This window comes from Onthophagus taurus, chromosome 5 (assembly GCF_036711975.1).
Source record: "Onthophagus taurus isolate NC chromosome 5, IU_Otau_3.0, whole genome shotgun sequence".
Taxonomy (NCBI): domain Eukaryota; kingdom Metazoa; phylum Arthropoda; class Insecta; order Coleoptera; family Scarabaeidae; genus Onthophagus; species Onthophagus taurus.
Window position 1 is genome coordinate 3,210,601 of NC_091970.1, and position 23,031 is coordinate 3,233,631.

Below are 23,031 nucleotides of genomic sequence, written 5' to 3' on the forward strand. Positions count from 1 at the left end.
ATTTCGTTTCTCAACGATTTGTTTTAGTCTTAAAAATTTATTTACATCTTAAAATCGGAATAAGCACCAAAAATCCTTCAATTTGATACCCAACAACCTATATTTTAAGTAAGATATTAAAACTTAACCTTAAAAAGTGACAGTTAAAATCCGCCATCTTGGATTTTAAATTATTTTTTGTTAAAAATCATAAAAAAATTGATTTTATTCACGATTTTGGGTCTCAAAAATTTTTTTTATGATACTAAAAATTTTTTAAATATCAAAATCGGAATAAGCATCGCAAATCCTTCAATTTGATACCCAACAACCTATATTTTAAGTAAGATATTAAGACTTTACCTTAAATAGTGACAGTTAATATCCGCCATCTTTGATTTTAAATAAATTTTTGTTGAAAATCATAAAAAAATTGTTAATTTTATAGTTTCATACCCAATAATAATATTAAGCTCAAAAAAATTGATTTTATCCGCCATTTTGATTCTCAAAAATTTGTTTATCATGCTAAAAATTTATTTAAATCTTAAAATCGGAATAAGCACCAAAAATCCTTCAATTTGATACCCAACAACCTATATTTTTGGTAGATATCAAAATATAACCTTAAAAAGTGACAGTTAATATCCTCCATTTTGTTTTTCAATAATTTTTTTATAACCTTAAATACTCCAAAATCGGAATAAGCATCAAAAATCCTTTAAATTGATACCCAACAATCCTATATCATCATTAAGATAACAAAACTTAACCTAAAAAAGTGACAGTTAATATCCGCCATCTTGATTTTAGTTCTAATTCTTTAATTTTGTTTATCTTAAGAAATATCTGAGATAAATCCATCGTGTTTGGGCTCAAATAACTCGATTTTTAATTTTAAATCGATTACAAACACTTTTGATTAATTTCAAATGGATTATTTTCTAAAATATTTTTGAAATCTTAAAATAAATACGTTATTTATAAGATGGAAGTGCAAAAATAGTTCGATAACATCCTGCAGTGGGATCTTTAGCAGAACAGGAAATCCTCCCCGAGTAACTTCAATATTGTTTACGTTTTTAACTCGTATTTTCCAAGTTGGCTTCGCGAACGTCCCATGTTGCCAATTCGCCGCAGTGCGGGATCGCTTTACGGCTTTATTTGGCTTGAAACGCATTTGGCAGATGCAGTCCCCGGCAATAATCGTAAGGGGGTCGAAGATCGTAAAGAATTTTATTGAGTGTCGGAAATGATTGCGCAATAAAGAGGTGTTTTGAAAAAAAGCGGCGCCAACTCCACCTGCCACCAACCTGATTTTAATCCCCCATTTAATCGCCGAAAAATAACGCGAGATAAAACTTTTATTAAACGGGCAAAGCGAATAATTTCATTATCAGCCAATTAACAGGTTGGCTTTATGAGCTCAACAGGCGTAAATTTTGATAACAATGCTTGTTTCTGGCGTCCCATAGGGGAGATGTCACGAAAACGAATTTAATTCAAAGTAATGAATGAGTGAGGATTTTATTGTGGGATTACACCGGGGTCTAAATCTGTGATGATATCTACATCAACAGCTTGTAAGTTCATTGGCATAAAATCGCATTCCACGGGCCACACTAAATCTTGATACGAGTCCAAATAGGGCACAATTCCATAAACTTTCGTGTAATTCCTGAGTTCAATGGTGTATTGGGAAGCTAAAAGGAATTCTAATACGCTACTTTCTGGCAAAAATGGCATTAAAATCTTTGAATAACTCTGTTGTAAAACATAATCACTTTGAAACGTTGTTGTAACTCTTCTTTTTGAAGACATCGAATACAATGATTGATAACCTTTGCCAGCGCCTGCGAAAGAAGGTGTGGATTTTGCGTCGTCGGAATCATCATCATCAACAACAACAGGTTCTGGGGGTTTCGCTTTTTCGGTTACGTTTAAAATACCACCCAAACTATAAAGTTTTTCGATAACATATTTCACTTTTTCCATCGTTTCAGTTAAATCAGCGTTAGGATTTAATTTTTCAAGCAGCGTTGGTGGTCGCCCGGACGTGGCAGTCCACTCCTTTATGATTCTTTGATTCACATGGTGATAAGCCACCAATAATTTCAATCTTCCGAATCTTGGCCCCGCGGGATCTTTCGAATCATCGAAAAGAAGCTTTCTTAAATGTCTCACCAAACCTTGTTCTGTACCATCAATAATCACGCAAAAATATCTTTGATAATGAAGTAGGAATCCCGTTAATTTTTCTTCCGCGTAGAAAGAATTTACTGCTGTTATTACAGTCTCGAAATAGTCTTCAATCGCATCGTCTAGACCATCGGATGTTTGAAATTTATGATCACCTATATAAATTAAGCGATGAAGATACGCTGCTTTTGAAGCACCTTTCATGTTTTCTTTGATCACATTTAAAACCGATCTTTTTGTTAGATCTATTTGTCTATCTTCGTGTTTATGATGTGCATGGGGTTTAGATTGCGGTTTTGATTTTTTACTCATTTTTTTGCAATCAATTCGATTTAATTAGATGAAATTGAATGTCTAATTTTTGACTTGAATGACATACAGCTAGTAGGAGAAGACAAACGTCCAATTTTGACGACCACAACCGAGATCATAGCTTTCCAATTACACCCCAGCAATAAATAAACAGGTGTACGAATGAGGCAATACGTTCGCTCTAATTAATTAGAGAGTGCAGTGGCGTCCGTGGCGCTGGGGTCTGTCTCGTTCGTACGTTTCGTGGGGTTTCGCTCTACAAATCACACGTGGTCACAATGCGAACCGATCCTATCAGAATTCAACGTCTATTAGGGATGTGAGGAATGTCCTAGCACATTGTTCTGTTGAGGAAAAATTTTGTTGTTGTATAACCTAACCTCGAATATTCTTTTGTAACCTTAAAAGTTTCCATTAATTCCAAACCTGTATTTGAGAAAAAAGAATTTCTCTTAACCTCATTGCATAGATTTTTAAACATTTTTATTAAAACTACCGTTCAACCTGGAAATTTTAAATTTGGTATAAGTTAACTTTGAACGTTTCTTTATAGTTTTAAAAAGTTTCATTTCTTAATACCAAACTGTCTTCGTATGACACTTTAAGACACTCGTATGTTTTTCCTGTAGCAAGAAATCTTAATGTTGCTGCTAGTCTCTCATGTGCTGATATTGCATTTCTCATAACAGTCTATTCTATTCTGCAGAACAAGTGTTAAGCCAAGTACAGCTATCAGATCGTCGTCGTCCATTGTTAGTTTGTTCCAACTGTCTTTAACTGAGAGTTTATGGCAAAACTGTGCATGCAAACCCTAACGTATATGTGTATAACGTGTACAATATGAAACTCGGTTATACATGCAACGCTAAAACCATCATGCAAACCCTAAGGTGTTTCTAATGTTTCGAATGTTTCTAGTTCTCGGTCTAGTGTTAGTTCCTCACGAAAGTAATCGTACAGTTCCAAATGTTGCAATGAACGATGGAATCTGCGTAGTGCTAGTACTTAGTAGATTCATTCTCCATTCGTTTTTAATACAGCTTTCAATCTTCTCGGTATTGATTGCACAATAGTGATGTCAAGTTTAGTTACTTTTTAGTATTTTTAACTATCCGTTACTTTCAGAAAAAGTATTCGTTACTTTGTACTCGTTACTCGTTACAAGTAATCGTTTGCATGTGCGTTCGAGTACTCGCTTGCGCTTGAGGTTCGAATACTTGTTTGCGCTCGAGGTTCGATTACTCGTTTGCGATAGAGTACTCGTTTTAGTTGAACACGATATTTTTGAAAACAAATACTGTACGTATGTTATATTGTGTTTGTTACGCAGTAGCGTAGTATGCATAGTAATGCACTGTGCACTAATATCAGAAAATAGAGTGTAGGTTATGGGATTTACTTTTTCACTGCATATTATAACAAAGAATTTTTCTTAATTATTATTATTTAATTATTAATAACTTACGTTTCTCTTATTATAAACTGACCGGCAAAAAAAACCGGCCACTGTAAATTTGCCACAACTTCAAAGCTGGTGGATAGGTTGATTCTTCTGTAATAATCCTGCGATAGAAATTTTCGTTCAGATTTTAATTTTAGCATATACGGGGTGAGAAAAATGAGTAAGACTTTTTATTCTCGAAATTTGTAACACCCTGCGGGCTGCAGTTGCTACAGCAGAGGGTATTACCTGGAATCAAACAGTAGCCCAATCTTTTCTGAGCATTTTCTTTTTTTATTCACTCTATTATCTCTGTTACTAACGAAGATGCAGTATTTTAAAGCGATCGCCTGTGAAAACAAGATGAGTGAGAATAGTAGCTGATGACCGTTTCATTGTTCTAAGCAATCGTAGAACGACAGCTGTAGAGGCCGCTGTGATGTCAGTGAGAGAACCATTCGCTGAAAACTTGCTAGAACTGGTCTGGCTGCAAGAAGGCTGCCAAAGGGCCGAGGCTGCTTCCTAGATATCGACGTGCATGTCTTCAATCTGCGCGCTTACATGTGAATTGGGAGATCGAGCAATGGAAGAATGAGTACTGCAATGGAGGTCTTTTTTACGGATGAGTAGTGGTTTTGTCTACTATCACCCGATAGTCAGAAACGAATATGAAGACGTTGAAATAAAAGATTTGTGGACTACACAATTATGAATCAATTGTCCGGTAGGACAGGATGACGACGAATGCGTCTCTGAAGTTAGTCCCAAAGATGTTCGATAGTGTTAAGGTCCGTTCAATACCCATCTCATCAAGATATTCGCTAACCACACGTGCTACGTGCGGTCGCGCATTGTCATGCATTACCGTGAATCCGTCACCAATAAAATGGGAATAGGACATGACAGCTTCTTGCAGAATATCTTCGATATAACGGTGGGCATTTAGCGTGCCATTTTCAACAAAGATGACCGCTGTATACGCTTCCGTCGAAATACCCGCCGATACCATGACCGAACCTCCATGGAAAGGTACTCTTTTCGAAATTGTGCAAGTCGCAAACCTTTCATTACAACATCTCCACACTCGTTCTCGATCATCAGGTGGCCGGAGACAAACTCGGGACTCGTCAGTGAAGAGCACCTTACCACAGTATAAAGTAAAGCAGTAGTCTCACTTCGTGTCGGCACGTTTGACGTCGTGTCCGTAGATTTTTTACTGCGCATCCGCTGCGCGCATCATTGAAATAAATGTTGCAACAAACTTTTATGTCGATGATAAAGATCTCATAAGGTAGCAAACGTAGTATGAATGCGCGCAGCGTGTGCGCTGTAGCAAATCTGATTACGCCATATAAGGCAAGTGAGAGTACTGATTTACTTTATACTGTGACCTTACCCCATTGTTCCATTTCCCAATTCGTATGTAGGTGTCCAAATTGAAAACGTGCTCGCCGATATCTCTGGAGCAGCCGCTGTCTTTTGGCAGGTCTTCTTGCAGTTAGATCACTTTCAGTAAGTTTTCGACGAATGGTTCTTTCACTTACGTCAACCCCACGCACCATTTGAAGGCGATGCCGACTTTCTACAGCAGTCGTTCTACGATTCCTCAGAGTGTTTAGCACAATAAATCGATCATCAACTGCTGTTGTCACTCGTCTTCTACCGGAACCTTGCCGCCTAGTAAAATTTCCTGTTTCGACATATCGGTTCCAGGCATCCTGAACTGTTGTTCGGGGTATACCCAACGTATGGGCAACGTACCGCTGACTTTTGCCATCTTCAATTAAACTAATAATACCCGCAACATCAGTTATTGACAACTGTCAATTTACTATTCGAAACAACTGACATACGCTACCTAGCGCGCCACCTTATTTTGTATGCTTATTTATCTTGTTTTCACAGGCGTTCGCTTTAAAACACTGCATCTTCGTTAGTAACAGAGATAATAGAGTGAATAAAAAAACAAAATGTTCAGAAAAGATTGGGCTACCGTTTGATTCAAGTTAACACCCTCTGCTGTAGCATCTGCACCCCACAGGGTATTAAAAATTTCAAGAAAAAATGCTTTTCTCATTCTCACAACCCGTATATGCTCAAATTAATATCTGAATAAAAATTTCTATCGCAGGATTATTACAGAAGAATCAACCTTTCGATCAAAAAAGGAATCATCAAAATCGAATGAGTGGTTCGCGAGAAACCCACCTTTGAAATTGTGGCAAAATTTAAGTGGCCGGTTTTTTTTGCCGGTCAGTTTATAACAAAAATATTTGAAAGTTGTAACAAATTAACAATGGAAAACAAAACTTCTTCTATAAATCAAGCAATAATAAAAGAAAAATATTAAAACAACAATAAAAGATATTACAGCTTATTATTGCAATGTAAAAATAAATTTTTTTGCACATTTCGACTTTTAAGTCGATTTTGCCTATCCGACAATACTTGGCAAGCTTTGGAAACAGTAACTGTTAGATCCAAAGTAACTGGTACCGATGTGATACGGTAACAGTTACTTCGGATCTTGCTTAGTAACGAGTACTCGTGTAACGAATAGTTACTTTTTTTACATCACTATTGCACAAGCTTTTCAGTATAAGAAATCGGAATTTTTCCCCATTCTGTCAATGTTGTGTTTTCTAATTGCTTTTTCTAAATAATCCCACACGTGTTTTATGAGGTTAATATCTAATGACTGTGGACAATGTAGCTGCTTAGACACATTATATGATCAACACACCATAACAAACCCCCATGCATAACTGTTGGTAGAAGATTTCTTTAAATCTAGTACATCCAAAAATGTTGTATTTTGACTCGTCTGTAAACATCACACTTTTCCAAAAATCCTTTTCTTTGTGCATGTTTACAAATTCAATACGCGTTTTCTATTCACGTCACTAGTGTAGGGTTTCTTATAACCGGCAGATCGCAAAACTCTTCTCACAGTTTTTACACTTACAGTTTTATTAACTTGATTTTGAAGCTTATACGAGGTTTTGCGATAACTTCTTCTCTAATGCAATTTTGAACTGCTCGTATGTGGTGCATTTTCAATATTTTTGGTATCTACAAACTTTTTAATTATGTACTGAATAGTAAAAGCATTTTTGTTAAGACAAGCGACCTCGTCTTAATCAAACATTTTCTACACTAAATTAAGCCGAAGTCATTTATTGAGAGTAGACAATACAATATTTATTATCTAATGTTTTATCGATTGTTATCTTTGACATATTTTGAGAAACACCATAATCTGGGAGCTCCCTTGAAAGGATTAGAAAATGTACAGTGTGTTAATTAATTATCGTATCCGACGTCATCATTGCAAGTATGCAACCAATATCACAGTGCAATACGCATCATACGCAAATCACGTATTGCAATAAAAATACTGTGATATTGGTTGCATACTTGCAATGATGACGTCGGGTACGATAATTAATTAACACACTGTATAGTATAGGCCCAAAGATCCATATTTTCCTTGAAGTGTTCAAGTTTTGAACGAGACTATAGAGGTCTTGGTTTCACATTTAATTTATTTCCACCCCTTTTAAAATACAAATCAACAAAATCAATAAAAAAATTAGGTAAACATTTCCAATAAAATTAGAACAACAAAAGACATCAATCATTCACATAATACAGGTCCCTGTTGGTACATTACTATAATTAGACGAGACTAACTTCGAGACAAATTGTTGTCTTGCAGGCTTGAGTGATAAATAATCCTTGCGGCTGACAAGCGGGCGTTCAATTTTAACAGCCCGCATTCGCCAAAAATAGAAAATTAGAAAATTTCAAATTTTAAATTTAAAATTAGGGACGTTCATTAAAAACTATTAAAAACTCGTTAAGTTCCCATCGGATAAACGAAACGAGAACTGAAAGCCATCGATGACTACTAATATCTAGTCAAAATAAACAATTAATTACCCCGAAATCGAAACGTTTTCAATTAAAACCGCGATTGATTTACAGTCGCGCTCCGACTGTGTGAAATTAAACCAATATTTTACGTCACAATCTGATAAAATTAAATTGAAGTCGTAATTCACCGAGTGATAGATAAAAACCCGCTGACTTTCGACGCGCCCTTTTTAATTTTAATCCGGCGGTTATCTATAATATAAGAAATTTAAGGTTTATTATGGAAAGTTTGAAATAAATTTTTATGAATATGAAATAAGGGTTGACACAAACGTATATAAAAAAAGACAATATTGCGTACACCTTTCGTCCCTTTCCCAACATTTTATATACGATATTTAATATGACGGTACAGTTTAGTGGTACTGGTGTAATAAAACCTCGTTTTTATACGTAGTACTAAAACTCTAAAATAGGCAATAAAAGTTCTCCTCTCTTTGCTCCTTCTGGAGCGGTCCGGCGACCCTTCCTTCTTCTTCGGAGAGGACTTAGTACAAGATCCTGTGACATGAATATTTGATGATCTTAACCCATAAATAATTCTGGCCGTCAGGGAGACCTTTGTTTTCGAAATTTGATTTTTTTTGTGGACTTTAATTCGATAAGACACGGATTTTCTTATAAATCACCCCGCTTTTTTCTTTTCCACTGCGATTTAAAATAAGAAAAAAATGTTGTCTCATCAGATGAAAAGACCAAATTAGCGCGAGACATTCTGAGGCGTTAAATTCTTGTACGCCTGTCCTGATACGAAATTTACTAGCTTTTATCGTTTATTTATACATTCCGGGTGCGTTCTTAAAGAAAAAACTTGGCCGACATCCAGGAAAATCAAAGTAGTCATTGTCCCATAGTTGTTCTCCAATTTTACAGAAATTGATGGAACTCGTTCCTTCCTATTCATCACAATCAAAGAGAAATCTATTTCCGCCTAACAACCTCCGTTACCCTGTCACTTTTTGTCAGGTCAAAGGGTCAAAAGTTTTTCCCTTAACACTATTAATCTTGTAACACTTGAATTCTATAGCTCCCGTTGACAAATCCACCAAGATGAAGGTCTGACAGTTGGTTTTACAACTTATCATTATTTTAGAAGTAAATAAGAAAAAAGTTCTAAGAAGTTTCAATTATTTATTTCTTGGGCAGTTAACGTAATCACATTATTTAATGTTAGTACCCTAATTGGAAATGGGTCGTCTCGGTGTCGTTAGGGTGACGAAAGTCGATTGAATTCTTCCTCGACAGGACAATATGCGAGGACATTCCTCTCAACCCTAATAGACGTTGAATTCTGATAGGATCGGTCCGCATTGTAACCACGTGTGATTTGTAGAGTGAAACTTACGAATGAGACAGATCCCCAATGTCACTGATGTACCCTCTCTAATTAATTAGAGTGAACGCATCTTATATTATTCTGAACATTAATCGTATCACAACTTTTATATCATCAACTATTATACACGTCACATGAAACCGCAATGCTTATTGTGTATGTTACGTTGTCTAACTCAACGCTTGGAAGTAACATAAATGTCTTTTTGCCAAGGTCAATGACATTAGAGTTAATAAGAACACAGCATTTTGAATAGTTTTTAAAATAAACATAGCGAGATTGTAGCGGGCGAGGCGCTACAATGTATGCTGCTCTAAAGCCTCGCTTATACGGAAGTTGTATGTTGTTGTGTAATAAGCCAAGGTCTCTTGCGGCCGAGGCGCTGCAATGTATGTACAGGGTCTGTCACGACGAGCTGAGTCTATATGTATATAGAAAACTACAGGCACTATTTTTGTGAAAATTTTGACAGATGCAACCCTTTACAATAAAAATAATTTTTCGAAATTACATTCGAGTCCGGCCAAATATGCTCAGGACTAGGGTTCGGAATACCGACCGAAAATTGAATACCGGTATTTCGGTATATTTTCAATGTGATACCGGTATACCGGTATTAATACCGGTATTGGAAAAAAATATAAAGATGCTAAAAATCTAGAGGTAAAATAATGAATGAAACGAAATTTGATAATAAATTTATTATAAAAATGTAAAATAAATAAATAATTATTCATTATATATATCAATAAGTCGTAGTGCAAATGCTTAATATGAAATACTTATTTGTAATACGACTTATTAAAATGTGCTCTTCAAATACATAGGTTTTCTAATGTATTATCATTAAGTTTACAACGGATTGTTGTACAAAAACTTTGGACTGATGAGAAAACCCTCTCTGATTCCACGCTTGTTGGAGGAATGGTGATTTGATTATGTAGTCATACATTTTTTGAAGATGACTGCTTGGCTTTCAAAGTGCTACTTTTGGAAATTAGTGGAGCAGATGATAATTTTTCGTTAATAGCGATATTTATTCTTATTCACTTGATGTACTAGTTAAATATTTTTGTTCATGTGATGTACTCGGTAGGTTTTCTTTGTTTTCGTCCTTTAGTCTATTTAATAAACTTACAATTTTTTGTCTTATATTCGTTTTGGTTAATAACGAAAAAAAGAAGATATTTTGTGTATTGTTGTGTAGGTATTGTAATACTTGAGACAAACTTGAGTGACGTTCTAATAGTCTCTATAATAAAGTATTATGTAAGTTTTGCAATTGGGAAATTTGATTCTTTAAGAGTTTCTATCATAAATGTTACAGCTACATCTGCCATTAAGAGGTTTGCATCTCTTCGACATAGAGCCTCCACTGCTAATTTGACAGGTGTTAGTGATGATATTGCATCATTAATTTTACGGAAAATAAAAAATTATAAAAATACGAAAATACCGAAAAATACCGGTATTGTGGAAAAAATACCGGTATTAAAATTTGACAAAAATCGGTCGGGATCCCGGTATCGGTATTACCGGGATTCCGTTATTCCGAACCCTACTCAAGACCCATAGCTTACATAACCCTTGAAAAGTTTTTTTAAAAAATTATACAGGTGGTCATAAATTTGCGCCGAATTTCCCTATCTAAGTCAAAAACTTCATTTTTTTAAATCGCAACCCCAATTTTTTCCTTCACCAGCGTATTGTACGCTGGGAAATAAGGGAACTTTGTTGTTGAACCTATATCTAAAATGTATGGTTTTCGTAGAAACTTGAAAAAATGAAATTTTCTTGGTTACTCATCAATTGGCTTTGGTTTGAAGGAACCAAATCGAAGAAACAAAAACTATCGTATTGAAGCAAATAATTTGACTTTTACGTAGCAAAAGTGTTAATCATGCTCCGTTTAGGATTTAGTAATTGTACAGGGTGGGCAAATTTGGGTGTTACTATAGGCTATCTCAGAAACTATAAGAGATACGAAAAAAGTAGGTGCCATGTCCCGGTCTCTTTTTCCGAGACTAATCCAATCCCGCAAAGACCAAACCTCTACCTTCTTTTGTTTTTAAGTTATAGCCAAAAAGTCAAATTTTCGCGATTTCAAAAAATGCTCATATTTCATTTATTTTTGAAATTGGAGAAATGGGGTTGATACGTTCTTAAGACACTTTTTTGAGTAGAATACACTGCCGTTAAAAGATTTTAAATATACTTGTTGGTTTTTGAGATACAACACAAAGTTGTATTTTTTTTTAATATAAACTATACTTGATTATGATGTTACTGAAAAGAGGATATTTTTAGCTTTCCAATGATGAATCGCATGCATGGTGTATGTGCGGAAAATAAGCGTTATTTTTCAATTCCAAAATAATAAAGGCTAATATTCAAAATTTTGATTATAGTAGGCGGGTTCGAATAGTAAATACTACCTAGTTGCTATAGTAACGTGTGTTTATTTGTCATCTAGTTAAAAAACTTAAGTCAGAAATTGTGATAGGTAGTCTTAGCGTTTTCAGTTTTTTTTTAAACTAATAACATTCAATTCGAAAATGGAATTCAGTAACTATGAAAAGTATGATATGTTGGAATGTTTTATTCACAATAATGACAACGCTGATGCTGCGTGTGAAACATATCTAAATCGCTACCCAGAACGGAAACAACCACATAAGTCAATTTTTAACCGCCTGAAAGAAAATTTAATCAACTATGGATGTTTTAAAAAAACAAGACCACAAAAGCATAAAATTCAAGGTGCTGAAAATGTCGCAATTGATGTAATTGGAGCCGTCATTGCAGATCCATCCATCTCCAGTCGACAAATTGAAGCGGATTCAGGAATTTCTAGACGCCGAGCTCTTACTGTTTTGAAAAACAATAAATTTAAGCCATATTTAATACGGAAACGTCAACAGCTTGTAGAAGGGGATTCTCAAAGGCGTCTACAATTTTGTATATGGTTCGAACAACAATGTTTAGAAGATCCATCGTTCCCAAGAAAAATTATTTGGACTGATGAATGCTATATATCTAGCAATGGTATCTTTAATCGTCATAATAACCATTACTGGTCCGATGTAAATCCTCATCAAACTATTGATATTCAGAGTCAGGGACGATTTGGCTTCAGCGTTTGGTGCGCACTTCTTGGAAATGGTATGTTAGTGTATAAAATTTACGATGGAAAATTAAATGGCCAAAGGTATCACCAAATCATATCTGACAATATTATAAACAATTATATGGACCAAATCCCATTAATGGAAGCAAACAAATATTATTTCCAACAAGATGGAGCTCCACCTCACAGCACTAGAGATGTTTCGGTGCTTTTAAGTATAAATTTTGGGAATAAGGTGATTGCCACAAATGGACCCATAAGATGGCCACCTCGTTCCCCAGATTTGACCCCGTTAGATTTTTTTCTCTGGGGCCACATCAAAAACGAACTTTACAAAAAAACGTAATAGGAATATTGTTCAGCTAAGAGAAAATTTTGAAGAGTGTTTAACGTCACTTTCGAACATAAATATTTTAAATGCCGTCAATACTGTAGCAAAGAGGTGCAATTTATGTATCCAAAATAACGGGGGACAATTTGAAAATTTGATGTGATTTACTTTGATGGTTAAATTTTTGTTTAATGTTTGAAGAGCTCCATCACATAACTAGCTTTATCCGTTAAATTTTACAGTATTAAAGAAAAACCATTAACATATTAAAAAAATTATAGTATAGTAGACGCCACGAGAGCTGGCAGTAAATCATCGTTTTCCGCTCTTATAAATGCCATACGTAGTTCATAAACCGCTAGAGAATAATGTGTGTTAGAAAGAGATAGCATTAGTTTAATATGTCTGCTGTACAATTCAAATGGCCACGTCGAAAAAGTACGTCTGTTCTTCTAAGGGATGTAACTCTATAATTATAACCTAAAATCGAAACGTCTAGTGAGCGTTGTCATGAATCTGTTAGTGTTTTCACAAGCCGAATATGTTTTCTTTGAAAGAAACATCATTAAATAATATCTTTGACAATATTTGACATATAACCTCCATTACTGACATAACCTACATTTAAATGTATGTGGTGAAATAATCTAAGTCGAACGTCCATATCTTGATTCATAGCATTTTTAAGCGATCTGTCACTGCCAGCTCTCGTGGTTTCTACTTTATACAGGGTGTCCCGTTAAGGGTACGGAGCGGCTGTATCTCAACAACGGTAAGGAGTAGAGGTTTGGGAAAAAAATCCTTATAGGCAAAGTGGGCAAGAGAAATAGCTGGAAATTATTTTGAAGTTCGTAATTTGACCGCTAGGGGGCGTAACTGCCATAGAGAAACATAAAATTCCCGCTATCTCAGAAAGTTAGACGATGAGCTATAACTTTGACAACATCATTTAATAGCTTGGATAATACCGCATCGCTTTTGTTTTGCAATATTTCTCATATCTGTCATAATAAGGGAGGGGGGGCCAACGCGTTTTCAAATGTTTACTTTTTAGTATCTCCTGAACCATACAACCAATGTTTTCAACTAGTTACCATGGCTATGCGTTAAAATTTCTTCCCTATTTTTAAATTATCTCTTACTAAACCATTTTGAACAATAAAAAACATTATAAAAGTCTAAAGACTTTTACTAATTCTATTGTTTTATTTAAAGGTAATGTGGAACTTCTTAATCGGGAAACTCGTTTCGAAAAATTTATGAATGAAATGACAAGTAAACTGACGTTACCATAGTAACTAAGTGGCATTTAACGTTTTCCTCGCCTACTACAATTAAAATTTTGAACCATAATCTTGCAATTTTAGAATTGAAAAATAACGCTTATTTTCTGCAAATACACCATACATGCGATACATCATTGGAAAGCTAAAAGTATGCTCTTTTCAGTAACATCATAATCAAGTATAGTTTGTATTTAAAAAAACACAACTTTGTGTTGTATCTCAAAAACCAACAAGTATATTTAAAATTTTTCAACGGCAGTATATTCTACTCAAAAAAGTGTCTTAAGAACGTATCAACCCTATTTCTCCAATTTCAAAAATAAATGAAATATAAGCATTTTTGGCTATAACTTAAAAACAAAAGAAGATAAAGGTTTGGTCTTTGCGGGATTGGATTAGTCTCGGAAAAAGAGACCGGGACATGGCACCTACTTTTTTCGTATCTCTTATAGTTTCTGAGATAGCCTATAATAACATCCAAATTTGCCCACCCTGTACAACCTATGGCCAGTTTGTTGGAAAGCACAAAAAAGTTAAACCAATCGAAGAAAGAGAAGAAAATGAAATTACAGTTTTGGGGTACTGCAAAGCGTATCCTGAAAATTCGTTATTAGATGCTAAAAGAGATTTGGGAATATCTGAGAAAAGCAATCACAGGATTTCTTAAAAACATAACTTTCATCCTTATTCTTACTCATTGGCACAAAGTTTAAGGCTAGGTGACGATTAAAGGAGAATTGATTTTTGTGAATTTATGTTGATTAAAACTCAAGAAGATGAAGATTTTTTGGAAAAGATAATTTGGACGGATGAGACAAAATTTCACAAGAATGATGTGTTTAACCCAGACATATTTCGTGGAAGACAATTTGAAGGATACTGGAGTTTTAATGTTTTAGCTGCCACAAAAAATGATAGTGTACTAGTGCTGCACTTTTATAACGAAAATTTGAATGGAAAGCTTAGAATAGTAGGGCAAATTTTGTTTCTAATTCTTATTCATTATTGTTTATATTTTATGTATTATAGAAGCAAAAACAAGAACTAACACTAGACCTACAACCAGAGATATTCAGACATGTTGCATTTCATGTCGTACAAAGTAAATAGATACGCCCTGGTTTCTTGGAAATATATTTTTGTATATCGCATTTTAAGTGAAATTCACTATGTGGTGTGCTGCAGTAATAACTCCAACATTTCGAAATAGTATATTAAAAAACAAGTTTCGTAAGAAACAAGTTGAAAAACGAGTTTTTTAATGTATGAGTGCTTTAAGTCTTATGAAACGTGTTTTTTATGCTATTTTTTGTAATTCGCGTTTCTATCCTTTTTTTTCTCAAAAATAAAATAAATTTTGACAAAGTAGGAAAATAGGTATGTAGTTGGTAACACTTGAAAATAGAAATTTTAATCGACAATTAGAAACTGTCAAAACACAAAATGTATTCACCTGATAAACATGTTTCATGTACACCTCACAAAATAAGAGAAATTGCTCAGAGTTCAATGTCCTCATCATTGTGGACCTTGTATTCGATGCTAAGAACGTATTTAAACATCCATAGACAAAAGTTGTCACATTGACAACTAGAAAAATTAATGACCCAATGTCACCAACATGAACTGGTTTCATAAAATGTTACTAAAATCTCATTACAGCATCGGATGCTGTAAGGAGTCTCATTACAGCACCCGTTTGAGTACTGTTATAGCTATAATAAGGTTTCAGCCATTTATATTCGCTTATTGATGCTTGATCATCAGAATTTATAAGCACTATACATTAAATCCATTCTACCCAACGATTCTTATCGATGACATATCTGGGTGACGTTCTGAAATTGCAAACGTTTCGCTCTGAATTGTGGAAAGCACCGAGATAAAATCTGTTTTAATCGAAATTATTACATCACTCACGTTGATTTTAAGGATTAACAAATTCACGTTAATATCTTAGCTCCAAATTTAATAATTTATTATTTTTGTTATAGATTTGATAACGTGGTTGGTTCACGTATTTTAATTAAAAATCTCTCAGCTTTTTTCAGGAAAAAACAACACAAAAAATAAACACGATAAAATGTAAAATTAAAATCCCACAGGATGCGATCGGAGCCCCTCTTCACCTGACGGGCAGCCGTAGATTATCGTATTAAGTCCGCAAATCCTAAACAAACGCGCTGACTAAATACAGGGAAAAGGGATTCTCCCCGTCCCTTTTACACGTTCGGGAGGGGGGTGGGCAACTCCATCGTGAAACATTCCATATCAATATTTGCTTCCGCTGGAGATGAACCCGATAATGTCAACACGTCGCGACGCCAGTAAAAAGCCCGACGCTTGATTGCCATGTATGGATACGCGCCATTAAATGATTAAAGGAAGACTTCAAAGCTTTTAGGGAAGTTAAGAGTGAACCAAGTTGGAGAAATGGGGTCCATGGAAGAAGATCGATCCTTATTTTTTCGAAAAATAAAAATTCTACACAAGGCATCAGTTTATCCGAGTCGTGTTTGAAAACAAAATTGATTTATCGACAGTATTTTTAATGCAGCCGTCGTCGACAAAACGGGCGAATATTAGTTATCATGCCCGCTAAGGGGGTGGAAGTCCAACCCTCGCGCTATTTATATTAACTGTTTCGCGTCCCCCGGCTCGGATATTTTTTTTATGCCAGAGCGGCAATTAAAAGTTACATAGCATGGCGAAATTGTGCAAAAAACAGACGCGTTCGAGCATCCAACGTATTTTGCAACCTATTCGATTGAAAAATTATTTATTACTAAAACAAAAAAACATAAATTGAATCGATTTTTACAAATTCTCGTTCTATTTGACACGGATCGATCTGGTGACAAATAATGTTTGTTCAATCTCGAATATTTACGACTGAGGGCATTATTCACCCCTTCCATCGTCCGCAAATCTACGGTTTGTCGATACTACCCGGCACGGATTAAGTACCTGTAATTATGATTGATGACAAAATACCCCGTTCTCACCCCCTCTCACGGTCTGGCTCTCTGAAATCCCGAAAGCCAACATTGACAGGTAATATCGATTTATGCCCTTCGCGTTCGCGTTCGGTTTTCCAATGCATCTCGTCTCGTTTTAAATTAAAAGCTTCCATCTATCTTAAATCTCAAACAAAATAACCCAAAGGACGAAATAATAAATTGTAATTAATCAAATTGAAATTAAAAATGATGTAAGATCTCAATTAAGTTTTTTTTGCGTTAATCGTCGTGCTTGATCCCTAATGAATTTGTAGCCCTCCCTTTTCTTGTCGTCGAACTTTTTTTACTTTTTAATCTGGAGGGTATAAACAGCAATAAAAATTCCTTGAGACATCCTCTATAAGAAATTTCGTTTCACCCCAGCTTTAATTACTCCCCATAAAATTACCTCGAATAATTATGGATGTAAATTGTGATTAATTAAAATAAATTTATCGGATTTTTTTTTGTTGATTCCCTTGAGAAGGCGACACAAACAATTAGCCACTAGATAGAACAAATTACAAAAAGCAAAAACGAATTCATATTCGCGTGCAAAACAAATACGTCCCTACGCACAGATAAATTAGTCGCTCCCGTGGCAATAAATAAACGGAAAATCCGAGTTTATTTTTAGCTCCCCCGGGGGATGGTTCGTTTAATTTCGTTTGCGGATCAATTAATCGACGATATCGGATCGGTTTCGAACCGATCTTCTCGTTACTAATGACCCCCTCGAGTGTCACAGGTCAAATAATTCGATGACACGATTTACTAAATACATTATAATATATCGAAATTCTAAAGTTGATATTTGAGAAGCTTCTGTTGAACTACACAGAAATTCAAAAAATCAAATCTCGTTTATTTGGAGGAATTCAAAAATGATTTTTATCTTAAATTAAAGTATGAAATGTCTACTTTAAGACGGTGTATAATAAAGCATGGGTTCGATAACAAAATTATTGAGAAAATTGTTTTTTAAGAAAACACTAATAATTAATTAGGTTAGGTGACAAAGTAAAAAATTAAAAATTCAAATAATCATATCTACTTTATTTGGAGGAATTCAACAATGATTTTTATCTTAAATTAAAGTATGAAATGTCTACTTTAATATGGTGTATAATAAAGTATGGGTTCGATAACAAAATTATTGAGAAAATTGTTTTTTAAGAAAACACTAATAATTAATTAGGTTAGGTGACAAAGTAAAAAATTAAAAATTCAAATAATCATATCTACTTTATTTGGAGGAATTCAACAATGATTTTTATCTTAAATTAAAGTATGAAATGTCTACTTTAATATGGTGTATAATAAAGTATGGGTTCGATAACAAAATTATTGAGAAAATTGTTTTTTAAGAAAACACTAATAATTAATTAGGTTAGGTGATAAAGTAAAAAATTAAAAATTCAAATAATCATATCTACTTTATTTGGAGGAATTCAACAATCCTTTTATCTTAAATTAAAGTATAAAATGTCTACTTTAAGATGGTATATAATAAAGTATGGGTTTAATAACAAAATTATTCAGAAAATGTTTTTTAAGAAAACACTAATAATTAATTAGGTTAGGTGAGAAAGTAAAAAATTCAAAAAATCATATCTCCTGTATTAGGAGGAATTCAGAAATGATTTTCATCTTAAATTAAAGTATAAAATGTCTACTTTAAGACGATGTATAATGAAGTATGGGTTCGATAACCAAATTATTGAGAAAAATGGTTGTTAAGAAATCACTAACAATTAATTAGGTTAGGTGAGAACGTAAAAAATTCAAAAAATCATATCTCCTGTATTTGGAGGAATTCAGAAATGATTTTTATCTTAAATTAAAGTATAAAATGTCTACTTTAAGACAGTGTATAACAAAGTATGGGTTCGATAACAAAATTATTGAGTAAATTGTTTTTTAAGAAAGCAGTAACAATTATTTAGGTTAGGTCACAACGTAAAAGATTAAAAATTCAAAAAATCATATCTCCTTTATTTGGAGGAATTCAACAATGATTTTTATCTTAAATTAAAGTATAAAATGTCTACTTTAAGATGGTATATAATAATGTATGGGTTTGATAACAAAATTATTCAGAAAAATGTTTTTTAAGAAAACACTAACAATTAATTAGGTTAGGTGAGAACGTAAACAATTCAAAAAATCATATCTCCTGTATTTGGAGGAATTCAGAAATGATTTTTATCTTAAATTAATGTATATAATGTCTACTTTAAGATGGTATATAATAAAGTATGGGTTTGATAACAAAATTATTCAGAAATATGTTTTTTAAGAAAACACTAACAATTAATTAGGTTAGGTGAGAACGTAAAAAATTCAAAAAATCATATCTCCTGTATTTGGAGGAATTCAGAAATGATTTTTATCTTAAATTAAAGTATAAAATGTCTACTTTAAGACGGTGTATAATAAAGTATGGGTTCGATAACAAAATTATTGAGAAAATTGTTTTTTAAGAAAACAGCAACAATTATTAGGTGACAACGTAAAAAATTAAAAATTCAAAAAATCATATCTCCTTTATTTGGAGGAATTCAACAATTATTTTTATGTTAAATTAAAGTATGAAATGTCTTCTTTACGGCGGTGTATAACATTATAGAGGTTCGATAAAAAAATTATTCAGTAAAAAATGTTTTAAGAAAACACTGTAAATTAATTAGGTTAGAATATATCGTTAAGAATTAAAAATTTCTTTATTTGGGGGAATTCAGCAATGATTTTTATGTTAAATTAAAATATAAAATCTCTTTGGTGATAGAATACAATAAGAATTTAAAAATAATTATTTATTTGTTATCATTTTTTTTTTGTAGAACGAAAAAAAAAGGGATAAAAGAGAAAATTTAATCGAAGTAAAACTGTCTTTTAACGTAAAATTCAAGAGACAAAAAGGGAGAGTTAAATATTTACCATCAAAGAAAAAAGGGGATATAGAAAAAGCGCTGACCCAGATTGTTACGATCGTAGTTGAAGACGTGGTGCTCCTAATCCAGTAAAATTGTGTTTGTTTTACGTCATTTTTTTTCCTCTTCTTTTCCTTTTACCTTTTCTTGGACCCGACTAAACAAATATCGAACCTCACCGTTTGTTATGTTCTTCTTTACACGTAACAGCACTTTTTAAATCATTGGGTGTGAAAAAACTATATGTGATGACTAGTTTATGGAGTCGTTCTCGGTGGGAACGTAAATTTTAGGGATTGTGTGAGAAAACCCCCTATTTTTATTTTCTTTTTCTTGCATGTTTGGATTTTATTTCGCGTTAAAATATCGATGGTTAGAGAAAAAGGGTTGAGTTTTGTTTATTCTAAAAATGCAGAAAGCTCGGATGTTAAAAAGAGAAATTGAACTTTGATTTACGTTTCGGCCTTTAATCCCCAAATGGAAGCTCGGTAGATAGGGCGCTTGAAAAATTGAAAACCGGCCCAGAAGATTAAACCGTATTTCATTTTGGAAGCTTTCCCCGCTCTAAAAATTGCAAACTATATTCAGGGTATAGATTAAAAAATTTTTAAACAAAACTATGATTTTAATTCTATTTTTAGTGAATCAACTATATATACAATGAATTTAAGCCGCATGTTTATAGATGATGCGTCTTTAGAAGCAAAAAAAAGGAACCAGTATAATTTCTTGTCGCCTAATTTAATGGGCCCTGTCAGATCGTTTTCGGTTCTCTTTTGAAACCGAACCCTTCCTCACCAAACACACGTGTTGAGTTTTTAAAACACGATTATTAATAGACCACATACGTTTATACACAGAATGAAATAAAAAAAAAAAAGAATTTGTAATTTATCGTAACAAAACTGTTTTACACATGTTAACACGTTAGAAATATGCAAAAGCGAGGACTTGGATAGTAATCTGACCCTGTCATCAAAATCGTGTAGAAAGGGACCAAACGCCAGGTGGTCCAAGCTCTTCTTTAGCATAAGTACCCCGCACTATGGGGTCGCCATCCCCCAAGGGGTATAACCTCCCACCAGCTGCTGACCTTTGCGTAACACAGTTTCCTTCATAAAATATTCCCTATACATCAAATAAAGGAGATATGATTTTTTGAATTTTCTAATTTTTAACAGAGTTTTCTTTAACAAATATTTTCTCAATAATTTTTTTATCCAACCCATATATTATTATAAACCGTCTTAAAGTAGACAATTTATACTTTAATTTAAGATAAAAATCATTGATGAATTCCTCCAAATAAAAGAGATATGATTTTTTGAATTTTAAGTATTTAAAGATGCCTCCTAATCTAGTTAATTTACAGTATTTTCTTAAAAAATGTTTTTCTCAATAATTTTTTTATCGAACCAATACTTTATTATACACCGTCTTAAAGAAAACACTTCATACTTTAATTTAAGATAAAAATCATTTTTGAATTCCTCCAAATAGAAGAGATATGATGATATGATTTCCACATTCAACATTTTAAAAATAATTTCAAACTATATTAATTTTAATTAGATTACTTCATCATTTAATGAACAGAAAAACACAAAAAGTTAAAAAGGTGAGGTCTTCTACGTGTCTATAGAAGGGAAGATCCAAATTCAATTAGTTAATTACACCGAGCTTTCGTTAAGCTCCCGACGAGAACTAACAAGTACACGAGGCTTTTGAGGGAAAAGTAAGGATTTTGTGGACTAATTTTATTTTTCGTTATTTGATATGAACCTAATTAACGATATTGGATCACGATAATAAAACGGATTATTATTAAAACCCTGAATTCTCGAATCATGTGAACATAAAACCAAAATAAACCAACTTTATAAAAGGTTATCAAAATTAAACGATGTTTATACTAAAAAGCCTATGTTTATTTATCAATTTTCTCAGACTGAAACATCTCGATGAAGAGAACCTCGTATATAAAATCAAAGAGAATTTAATCCAGTTTGATTATGTAGCTTTTTAATTTAGTAAATTAACCGACGAGTCAGCAATATATACACGCAGATAATTGAAATTGCAATCTCTAGTAATTGATTTGAGCACTAGATGATTAAATTCCGAATATGGATAAATTAGGTATGACGCATCGAAATTAAATTATGATCGAAGAAAAAACATAAATTAGGGTACACCGATTTGGGGTGTTGTAACCCGAGATTGACAAACTTTTTAATAAACTTGGAACCGTAACGATAACGCATTACATTTCCAAAGAGACCCTAATTGCAATTCGACCCTAATTTTCAATGGAACCCCCAAAAACCATTCCCTATAGAAAACTTAGATCGAACAGAAACGTGCCGAAAATCCCAAAAAAAACGTTTTCGTTTCGATTCGTGTCGTTCACGATTTCTTCTTTTTAAGATAATAACTTTTTTCTCTAGCTCAATTAAAAGCGGAGAAACGAGAAGTGCCTTGGAGTTGTAACGCGCGCAATCCTTCACTCGGGGTTATCTTAATTTTTCATCTTGCCGCTAACTAATCCTTCGCGTGCCCAGCTTTGTTTAATTCAACACTGTTTGCCGATGCAGATAAGCCGAGAGAGGAAGTTTGCGTTGAAATTTATACCTCGGACGACGGGAATTGTGCGAGAAACGTTACATATACAAGAGCCCTGATTAAATAGAAAACGGATTTGAGAATTATTTTAAATACAGGGTGGAAATAAAAGTTCTCATTTTAACGTAAATGAGGTATTGTAATATAATTATTTTTTACTGATTTAATCAGTTTTGGGTTGGTATGATATTAATTGCAATGCCTTGGCTTAATCAAGTGGTATTAGACATCTTGCAACTTATGTTTAGCCGAGGTCGCTTGCGCCCGAGCTATCAGCACTTTACACTACACCGACACTAAATCGAACTGTATAATATATTATAGAGACTCGACCGTAAGTGACCTCGGTTTAATCATATAGTCTACGTTTTGAGTTAAGCCGAGGCGATGATGTTAGTATGTGTTCGGTTAAAAATTAATATGTTATCAATAGCACTGCCTCGGCTCCTAGCGGTCTCGTCTTAATCAGACTGAGACTCTGATTCTCCCTCCTAACTTTACCTGAGGTTTCTTGAGGTTGAGGTGCTGTT

At 33.6% G+C, this 23,031-nt stretch overlaps 2 protein-coding genes across 2 annotated transcripts in view; both read right to left on the minus strand.

Annotated features, from left to right (window-relative positions):
* Positions 1–23,031, minus strand: part of LOC111426130 (roundabout homolog 1-like) — an 89,659-nt gene that overhangs the window by 62,360 nt on the left and 4,268 nt on the right. The gene's annotated exons all lie outside the window — the stretch shown is intronic.
* LOC139429786 (uncharacterized) lies at positions 1,491–2,541 on the minus strand. Its single transcript, XM_071195956.1, has one exon. It carries the CDS (start codon positions 2,488–2,490, stop codon positions 1,507–1,509), a length of 984 nt encoding a protein of 327 aa, XP_071052057.1. The 5' UTR covers positions 2,491–2,541; the 3' UTR covers positions 1,491–1,506.